The 10,754-nt window shown below is 52.6% G+C and overlaps 1 protein-coding gene across 3 annotated transcripts in view; it reads right to left on the reverse strand.

The window, feature by feature from the left end:
- Positions 1-7,382, reverse strand: part of LOC123346492 (E3 ubiquitin-protein ligase TRIM39-like) — a 38,678-nt gene extending 31,296 nt beyond the window's left edge. For all 3 annotated transcript variants that reach the window (XM_044983926.1, XM_044983925.1, XM_044983924.1), the window contains exons 1-2: positions 6,903-7,382; positions 194-289 (exon numbers count right to left, since the gene is read on the reverse strand). In XM_044983926.1, coding sequence (XP_044839861.1) covers positions 194-289; positions 6,903-7,322 — 516 coding nt within the window. In that variant the 5' untranslated portion in view covers positions 7,323-7,382. The remainder of the gene's footprint in view (positions 1-193; positions 290-6,902) is intronic.
- Between the last annotated feature and the right edge of the window lie 3,372 nt (positions 7,383-10,754).

Below are 10,754 nucleotides of genomic sequence, written 5' to 3' on the forward strand. Positions count from 1 at the left end.
CTGCCACGTACAGGAGCTGCTGTGCTGAGACCCCCACCAGAGACACAGCCTGATCCTGCTGGCACCAAGCCTCCATCATGGGGCAAGCAACCAGAGCAGGTTCACACCCCTTGTCCTGGAGCTTCACAGCTCCTTCATCCCTGGGAGCGTTGCAGGGGGAAGGACTCAGGGAGAGAGAAACCCGGACACCCACCTGCCACTCTGTGGTTTTCTCCTTCTCTTTAGACGTCAGCACCAGGGCTTCCTCCAGCTCCTTCCTCAGAGGGCCCAGGGCTCCCTGGAGTTTCTCCTGCAGGGACATTGCGTGCAATGAACAGCCATTAGTCTGCCTGTCTGATGGGTGGAGAGTATCATAGAATCATAGGGTTGGAAGGGACCTCAGGAGGTCATCTAGTCCAACCCCCTGCTCAAAGCAGGACCAATCCCCAACTAAATCATCCCAGTCAGAGCTTTGTCAAGCCTGACCTTAAAAACCTCTAAGGAAGGAGATTCCACCACCTTCCTAGGTAACCCATTCCAGTGTTTCACCACCCTCCTAGTGAGTTTTTTTTCCTAATATCCAACCTAAACCTCCCCCAGTGCAACCTGAGACCATTACTCCTTGTTCTGTCATCTGGTACCACTGAGAACAGTCTAGATCCATCCTCTTTGGAACCCCCTTTCAGGTAACTGAAAGCAGCTATCAAATCCCCCCTCATTCTTCTCTTCTGCAGACTAAATAATCCCAGTTCCCTCAGTCTCTCCTCATAAGTCATGTGCTCCAGCCCTCTAATCATTTTTGTTGCCCTCTGCTGGACTCTTTCCAATTTTTCCACATCCTTCTTGTAGTGTGGGTCCCAAAACTGGACAGTACTCCAGATAAGGCTTCACCAACATCAAATAGAGGGTAATGATCACATCCCTCGATCTGCTGGCAATGCTCCTACTTATACAGCCCAAAATGTCGTTAGCCTTCTTGGCAACAAGGGCACACTGTTGACTCATATCCAGCTTCTCATCCACCGTAACCCCTAGGTCCTTTTCTGCAGAACTGCTGCCTAGCCATTCGGTCCCTAGTCTGTAGCAGTGCATGGGATTCTTCCGTTCTAAATGCAGGACTCTGCACTTGTCCATTTTGAACCTCATCAAGTTTCTTTTGGCCCAGTCATCTAATTTGTCTAGGTCCCTCTGTATCCTATCCCTACCCTCCAGCATATCTGCCACTCCTCCCAGTTTAGTGTCATCTGCAATATTGCGGAGGGTGCAATCCACACCATCCTCTAGATCATTAATGAAGATACTGAACAAAACCAGCCCCAGGACCGACCCTTGGTGCACTCCGCTTGATACCGGCTGCCAACTAGACATGGAGCCATTGATCACTACCCATTGAGCCCGACAATCTAGCCAGCTTTCTATCCACCTTACAGTCCATTCATCCAGCCCATACTTCTTTAACTTGCTGGCAAGAATACTGTGGGAGACCGTATCAAAAGCTTTGCTAAACTCAAGGAATAAGACATCCACTGCTTTCCCCTCATCCACAGACCCAGTTATCTCCTCATAGAAGGCCATTAGGTTAGTCAGGCATGACTTGCCCTTGGTGAATCCATGCTGACTGTTCCTGATCACTTTCCTCTCTTCTAAGTGCTTCAGAATTGATTCCTTGAGGACCTGCTCCATGATTTTTCCAGGGATAGAGGTGAGGCTGACTGGCCTGTAGTTCCCCGGATCCTCCTCCTTCCCTTTTTTAAAGATGGGCACTACATTAGCCTTTTTCCAGCCATCCAGGACCTCCTCGATCGCTATGAGTTGTCAAAGATAATGGCCAATGGCTCTCCAATCACATCAGCCAACACCTTTATCACCCTCAGATGCAGTGTATCTGGCTCCATGGACTTGTGCTCATCCAGCTTTAATAAATAGTCCTGAACCAATTCTTTCTCCACAGAGGGCTGGTCACCTCCTCTCCATACTGTGCTGCCCACTTCAGCAGTCTGGGAGCTGACCTTGTTCATGAAGACAGAGGCAAAAAAAGCATTAAGTACATTAGCTTTTTCCACATCTCTGTCACTAGGTTGCCTCCCCCATTCAGTAAGGGGTTTACACTTTCCCTGACCTTCTTCTTGTTGCTAACATACCTGTAGAAACCCTTCTTGTTACTCAACATCCCTTGCTAGTTGCAACTGCAAGTGTGATTTGGTCTTCCTGATTTCACTCCTGCTTGCCTGAGTAATATTTTTATACTCCTCTCTGGTCATTTGTCCAAACTTCCACTTCTTGCAAGCTTCTTTTTTGTGTTTAAGATCAGCAAGGATTTCACTGTTAAGCCAAGCTGGTCACCTGCCACATTTACTATTCTTTCTACACAGGGGCGGCTCTAGACATTTCGCTGCCCCAAGCATGGTGTCATGCCGCGGGGGATGCTCTGCCGGTCGCCGGCTCCGTGGCTCCGGTGGACCTCCCGCAGGCAGCCTGCAGAGGGTCCTCTGGCCCCGCGGCTCTGGTGGACCTCCCGCAGGCGTGCCTGCGGAGGGTCCACTGGTGCCGTGGCTTCGGTGGAGCTGCAGGACCAGCGGACCCTCCGCAGGCACGCCTGCAGGAGGTCCACCAGAGCCGCGGGGCCAGAGGACCCTCCGCAGGCATGCTGCTGAAGGCTGCCTGCCTGCCGCCCACCCAGTGGCCGGCAGAGCGCCTCCCGCAGCATGCCGCCCCAAGCACGCCCTTGGCATGCTGGGGCCTGGAGCCGCCCCTGTTTCTACACATCGGGATGGTTTGTTCTGGCAACCTCAATAAGGATTCTTTAAAATACAGCCAGCTCTCCTGGACTCCTTTTCCCCTCATGTTATTCTCCCAGGGGATCCTGCCCATTAGTTTCCTGAGGGAGTCAAAGTCTACTTTTCTGAAGTGCAGGGTCCATATTCTGCTGCTCTCCTGTCTTCCTTGTGTCAGGATCCTGAACTCGACCATCTCATGGTCACTGCCTCCCAGGTTCCCATCCACTTTTGCTTCCCCTACTAATTCTTCTCGGTTTGTGAGCAGCAGGTCTAGAAGAGCTCTGCCCCTAGTTGGTTCCTCCAGCACTTCCACCAGGAAATTGTCCTCTACATTTATTTGCCAAAAACTTCCTGGATTGTCTATGCACTGTTGTATTGCTCTCCCAGCAGATACTAGAGTGACTGAAGTCCCCCATGAGAACCAGGGCCTGTGATCTAGTAACTTCTGTTAGTTGCCAGAAGAAAGCCTTGTCCACCTCATACCTCTGGTCTGGTGGTCTATAGCAGACTCCCACCACAACAACACCTCACACTTCTAAACTTACTCCAGAGACTCTCAGGTTTTTCTGCAGTTTCATACTGGAGCTCTGAGCAGTCATACTGCTCTCTTACATACAATGCAACTCCCCCACCTTTTGTGCCCTGCCTGTCCTTCCTGAATAGTTTATATCCATCCATCACTGTACTCCAGTCATGTGAGTTATCCCACCAAGTCTCTGTTATTCCAATCACATCATAATTCCTTGACTGTGCCAGGACTTCCAGTTCTCCCTGCTTGTTTCCCAGGCTTCTTGCATTTGTGTATAGGCTCTTAAGATAACTAGCTAATCAGCCTGCTTTCTCAGTATGGAGGCAGGAGTCCTCCCATCTTGTGCTCTTCTGCTCGTGCTTCCTCCTGGTATCTCACTTCCCCACTTACCTCAGGGCTTTGGTCCTTCCCCCCGATGAACCTAGTTTAAAGCCCTCCTCACTAGGTTAGCCAGCCTGCTTGCGAAGATGCTCTTCCCTCTCTTCGTTAGGTGGAGCCCGTCTCTGCCTAGCAATCTTCCTTCTTGGAACACCATCCTATGGTCAAAGAATCCAAAGCCTTCTCTCTGACACCACCTGCGTAGCCATTCATTGACTTTCACAATTCGACGGTCTCTACCCAGGCCTTTTCCTTGCACAGGGAGGATGGATGAGAACAACACTTGCGCTCAAACTCCGTTATCCTTCTTCCCAGAGCCACGTAGTCTGTAGTGATCCGCTCAAGGTCATTCTTGGCAGCATCATTGGTCCCCGTGTACCATAGATATCGTCCTTTCATACACAAGCAGTAAAATACCCTGGAAGGAGGCAGCAGACTCAGCTCTGCGGGCCCCAAAGGCAGCGTGGGAACAGAGATGCCAGTCTCAGTGCGGGGACGCTCTGCATCATGCAGACACTGAGGACTTCTCAAGGCCTGTGTTTTTAGCTAAAGTTTCACATCACTGAGCACAGGCCAGAGGGGAAATAACTGGGAAGGTTCTGAACGATCCCTCCTGCCGGTGAGAGCGAGGAGCTTAGGATGGTGCATCACTGCACTGTGCCCCAGGCCCAGGCCAGGAACAAGATCCACACGGTGCTCTCATCTGTCTGCCAAGCTCGTATGTGACCTCCCCCAGGCAGCAGCTGGGAGCCTGACACCAGCGCCGTCCCATTAACTGCACAGGGTGAAGCTGTGATGTGGCTGGAGGTCAGTGAGGAACAAGGGACACACTCGGTCTGGGGGAATGTGTCACCCATAATTACAACTGCTCCAGAGCTGTAATAATCCAGGACTCTCTTCCCCTTTGACATTGTGTGATTCCTTCACCTGGCACAGCAACGTGCTCCTGCTCTGTCAGCCTGACTCTGTACTGCACCCAGGGGAGCACCCGAGAGTCCCCTCCTGAGCGTCTTGCAGAATCTCCCCATTTCACTCCTTCTCTTTTCTCTGGGCCCTCAAGTTCTCTCCCCCTCTCTGCCCAAGGGCCCAGGCTGCTGCTGCAGCTGCTGCTGAGAGCTCCTGGGGAGCTATTCGGTGACACCCCTGCGGTGCTGCTGCAGGGAAGCAGTGAGGGAAGGAGCCAGCAGGAACTAGTGAGAGACAGGAGGCGGAAAAGCAGCCTTTGCATTCATCAAAACAGCTTCATTAGTGAGCAGGGATCAGACTGGGGGAGAGGACAGAGAGACAAAGGTGGCTGGATTCTCTGAAGATCCACCCACAAAATAAGCTCCGCCCATGTGAGTCACCAAAAGGAGACACCATGGTCTGTTCACAGGAGATGGTGCATTGTTCAAAACCGGATGGAGTTGCTGATTGGCTCCAAATGGCTGCTGGGGCCGGTCTCCCCTCATGGGGCTAGAATATACCTTTGGGCTCTCTGGGCCTGGACCTTCTTTACTGGGTGGGGAAATAAGAGGTGGCATCTCCCAAACATCACCCGCCTGTGGCACCAGAAGGAGGAGTCACTGGCAGTACGTGGTGCTGGGCTGTAACTCTCCCTCTCCGCTCTCACAAGGTGAATGAAATTGTTAACAATGCTGATATTTAAAGGATCATCCCCAGGCACCTGAGCCCACCCGCCACTCAGGGACTGGAGCTGTTCACACCTCTCCGAGCTGCTGTGCCCAGCTCTCTGCATCCCTACATGTGGGTCAGTTTTCAGGTTTTCTTCACAACCAGAACAGCTGGAGAGTCAGTTTAACACAAAGTGAAAGCTGAGATCCTGCAGAACAAGGCAGTCGCAGAGAAGTGCCAGTATTTCCTGGCAGTTTCTGAGCCCCGTCAGTGAAACTAGACGCCGGGACGTACCAGTGCTTCCTGCACCAGGCCCGGTGTCCTTAACAGGGCGAGTGGCTCTGGCCCCCTGGAAGGGGGGGCCTTGGGGCAGAGGGGCCAAGGGGGCTCCGCTTCCCACCACTGGTGAGCTCAGGGAGGGGGGTGGTTCCATTCCTCCCCCTCCCCCAAGCAACACAGCTGGGGCCGGGTCGCTCAGCTTCCCGCTGGCTGCAGTGAGTGCGGGTGCGCACCCAACCCCTGTTGCCGGCTGGCGCCAGGCCCCCTGCTAGTCCCTCAGGCTACCCTGGGCAGCAGCCCCCCCCCCCCCAGTTGGCAGCCCTGCTGGTAGGGTCCGGCAGTACTGCCATGGCAGCGCTTTAACCTCGCTAGTGCAGCCGTGCTGCTGGGACCTACCGGCAGGGCCGCTGACAGGGGAGCAAATATCGGCTGTGTGCAGGCCGGGCTGGTGGCCGGCTCTTGCCAGAGCACTGCTCCGGCCCGCACCGGCCCACTTTCACCTCTACAAAGCACCCTGGTGGCCAGTTTTCAGAGCGGGATCGCTACTAACCGTGATGCTCTCTGTGTGGATGTAAGAGCTGCTAGTGTGAATGTGCTCTGCCTGCACAAGGAGCTAGGGTGCACATGCAACAGCGGCTTTAATTAAAGTGGCATCATTTTTGCCAGCAAAACTTTGTAGTGTAGACAAAGCCTAAGAGCTGACAATCACTAAGAGCAGGGTAGAACCTCAAGAGACTGAACGAATAGAGCTGGAGGCATTGGGAGAGAGGGCAGAGCGAGGGCAGGGCACGCTCGGGTGAGGGGGCAGAACAGGGCAGGAAGAGGTGGGGTGGGAGTGTGGTCTTGGGTGAAGGGATGGAGTGGGGGCGGGGCCTGTGCAGAGCAGGGCTTGAGCACCCCTGGGGAAACGAGGAAGCCAGCACCTGTGTTTTCTACACTCAGGCACTGTGCGTTAGAGAGAGGAAGTTTTGCCTCTCAGAGGCGCACAGGGTGGGGTGTGGTTTGCCCAGGTCACTGGGTGGGGGCTCGAGCTGGTTCTGTGTTGTATATTGAACCCAGCCCTTCTTGCTGCCCACTCCACCTGGCAGACGGGTTGCAGGTGCACAAAGAGCCATCAGCCCTGTTCTCTCTATCAGGCATTGGAACTTGCAGTGTTGGGGCAAAAATGTCTGGATCTTTTCCCATTACCCACAACCCCCAGTGCTCACTCCCCTGAAAACCAGGCCCCTTTCGTTTAGGTGCCTAACCTTAGGCAGCCAGGTGTGAAAGATTGTCCTGGGATTGATGGGGGATAAGCCTGGGGTCCTTAAGGGGTTTAATTAAGCAAAGTCAACAGCATTTCCTACCTTGTACTCCTGGGCAGCCTCCTCCACGGGAACCACCGTGTGAGACTTGTGGTCCCGGGATTTCTCACACACCCAGCAAATGGTTTCTCCATCCTCCTCACAGAAGAGTTTGAGACGTTCCTCGTGTCTCTCACACTGATCCTCCTTTTGCCCTTTTCCTGGTTTTAACCCCAGTTGTTTGAGCTTTTGTACAATGTTGCTCAGCTGGGTGTTGGGCTTGAACTCCCCTTTCTGGAACTGGGCTCTGCACTGGGGACAGGTCAGGGGTGTCCCCGCTCCCTTTTCCGCACAGTACTGGGTGAGGCAGGCTCGGCAGAAGTTGTGCCCACACGCTATAGTCACCGGCTCTGTCAGATACCCCAGGCAGATGGAGCAAATGGCATCATCTTTTATGTCCCCTGCTGTAGCTGGAGAGGCCATCGCAGCTGGGTGGGTGTCTGTTCTCTCTGCCCTTTGCAGGCAGCCAGCAGCCCAACCAACCACACCCACAGGCAACCCGAAAGCGAAAGAGAAAAAAATCAATGGCAAGCAGCCTTTTAAAGCTTTTTTTAAGCAGCTTCTGCAACCGGGAGCCAATCACGCGCTCCGGCAGGATATTCCACCCCAAAAAAAAAAAAAAAAGAAGAAGCCACAGCCCTGAAAAGCCTCCAAACAAGCAACTTTAAGAAACGAATAGGCAGAGGGGATAAAAGTTACCACAGTGGGGTGAGCCATCTGCAGTGGATGCCAAAATAGGCCATGTGGCAGAGAGGCTGGTGTTCCTTGTTGGCCTATCTCAGCACCCCTCCCCTAGGGCTGTGGTGTTAAAGTCCATTGCCCCATATGTCTTTGGCCTGGTCTACACTAGGACTTTAATTCGAATTTAGCAGCGTTAATTCGAACTAACCGCTCAACCGTCCACACCAGGAAGCCATTTAATTCGAACTAGAGGGCTCTTTAGTTCGAATTTGGTACTCCACCCCGGCAGGTGGAGTAACGCTAAGTTCGACATGGCTAGTTCGAATTAGGCTAGGTGTGGATGGAAATCGAACTTAGTAGCTCCGGGAGCTATCCCACAGTGCACCACTCTGTTGACGCTCTGGACAGCAGTCCGAGCTTCGATGCTCTGACCAGCCACACAGGAAACGACCCGGGAAAATTTGAATTCCTTTTCCTTTCTGGACAGTTAGAATCTCATTTTGTGGTTGGACATCGGGGCGAGCTCAGCAGCACCGGCAGCAATGCAGAGCTCTCCAGCAGAGGAGTTCATGTAATCTCTGAATAGAAAGAGGGACCCGGCATAGACTGACCGGGAACTCTTCGATCTGATCGGTGTGGGGGGCGAGTAGTCTGTGCTTTCGGAGCTGCGCTCCAACGAACGGAATGCAAAGACCTACGAGAAGGTCTCCTGAGCCATGATACAGACAGAGGATACAGCTGTCATGCAACGCAGTGCCGCGTGAAAATCAAGGACCCCAGACAAGCCTACCAAAAAATCAAAGCGGCCAATGGATGCTACGGAGCCTGCCACCACTGCCCCACCAGTGACCATGGACTCTGATGATGGGACAGTGTCGACGGACAGTTCCTCGACGATGTTCACGGACGGGGAAGATGAGGAAGGGTTTGTGGAGGACGAGGCAGGCGATAGCGCTTACAACGCTGGTGTCCCCGACAGCCAGGATCTCTTCATCACCGTCACGGAGATCCCCTACCAACCCTCCCCGGCCAGGAACCAGGATCCTGAATCAGGGGTAGGAGCAGTCGGTAAGTGCTTTAACCATGTTAACTTTTATTCTTAATATAACAGGAATCTGAAGTGTGTGAAAAGGAGGTCTCTCTAGATATGGGGATAGAACAGAAATCCTCCTGGGAGAACTCCACGAAGCTCTCCTGCCGTTAATCGATAAGCATCAGCAGGAGGTTCCTGGGGAGAGCTGCCTTATTGGGTGCTCCGTGATAGCACACTTTTCCGCGCGAGGCTTTCATGCGGTATTCAGGGAGCACTGCCTCCCAGAGCATGGCTGCATAGGTCCGTGGTTCGTGCTAGATTTCACGCAGCATGCGCTCTCTATCTCCTTCAGTGCCCGTCCTCACGGTTATCTCGCTGGGAGACTCCTGCATCTAAGTAGGGGAAGAAATGTTACGTTACGCCTGGTCCAAAGTATTTTTAATAAATAAACGGACAGACGGCATAGCACAGACTCAGCACGCAGCTGCGTGACGAGCGTAACGGAAAGCCAAAGAATCAAATGGATGCTCATGGAGGGAGGAGGGAACGAGGATGCAAGGTATCCCACAGTTCCTGCTGTCTCCGAAAAGCATTTGCATTCTTGGCTGATCTCCAAATGCTTCTAGGGTCAAACACAGTGTCCGCGGTGGGTCGGGGCATATCTCGGCAATTTACGCACCCCCCCGACCCCCAGAAGTTAAAGGGAAAACAATCCTCTGTTGACTCTTTTACATGTCACCGTATCTGAACTGAATGCTGCAGATAGACGCGATGGTGCAGCACTCAACACCAACATCCTTGCTCCCACCACGCTATGGATGGCTGATGGTACAATAAGATGGAAATCCATCCTCATCATCAGCCTATTGGCACATGGGGCAGTGCAAAAGGACTGGTAACCATAACGACCATACCAACTTGCTTGGGACAGGTCGGTCAAGGCCGCCTGTTGCTAATTTTTCATGGTAGATGGTGCAGTATGGCTGGTAACCGTCCTCATCATTGCAACAGGGGGCTGAGCTCCATCAGCCACCACCCTTCATTGTAAAAAAAAGATTCAATTGCCCTTGGACTAGCAGAGGGATGAGTGGCTCCCTCCTCCACACCCCTTAATGTCATCTCTGGACTATCATTGCAGCTGGAGGCTTCCTTCCACTCATTTCTCACAAACGACTACCTGTGTCTTATTCATGCATTCTATATTACTTCATCACACAAGTGGGGGGACAATGGTATTGGAACCCAGGAAGGCTGGGGGAAGAACGGAATGAACAGCTGGGGTTGTTTCAGGAGCACACCCTGTGAATAGCGTTCAGCTCAAAATTTATGCAGGATTGGACAGAGAGCAGCTGTGGTCTCTGGTTGTATGATACAGTGGTTCTCTAGTACACTTGCCCATAATCTAGGCAGGACTGATTCTATTTTTAGATACCCAAAAAGGAGGGATTGACTCAGGGAGTCATTCCCAAATTTTGCTTTTGCGCCCCTGGCTGATCGACCAGGGGCACTTATGACAGCACCAAATGGCGCAGTGCAAAAGGACAGGTAACCATGACCATCTTATTACCGTCTTCTTACCAGTTCATGGTATGGTAGACGGTGCAGTATGCCTGGTAACCATCGCTGCTGTCATGCAAAAGCATAAGCATGCTGCTGTGTAGCGCTGCTGGTCCGCCTCTGTCAGCGGCATCCAGTACACATACGGTGACATACACAAAAGGCAAAATAGGGTCCATTGTTGCCACGCTATGGCGTGTGCCATGGCATTTCATGGAAAACGTGCTCGAAATGATTGTCTGCCATTGCTTTCCCGGAGGAAGGAATGACTGGCGACATTTACCCAGAATCCACCACGCAAATGATTTGTGCAACAGCAGGCACAGGGGTCTCAACAAAAAATTCACAGAGACAGCCTAGACTCAGTTAATTGTTCGCAAAAAAGTATCATTGCAAGGAATTAACTAACTGTTTCCCATCTCACAGCTTCCACTGTCTCCAGACCTTCCACAGCATCCCCCTCGCAGAGGCTGGCGAAGATTAGGCGGCGAAAGAAAAAGACAAGGGACACGATTTTCGATGAATGTGTGGGCTGCTACCTAGCCGAGACGGACCAGCAGAGGCAGTGGAGGGAGAAAGTCTCT

This window comes from Mauremys mutica, chromosome 12 (assembly GCF_020497125.1).
Source record: "Mauremys mutica isolate MM-2020 ecotype Southern chromosome 12, ASM2049712v1, whole genome shotgun sequence".
NCBI classification, from domain to species: Eukaryota; Metazoa; Chordata; order Testudines; family Geoemydidae; genus Mauremys; species Mauremys mutica.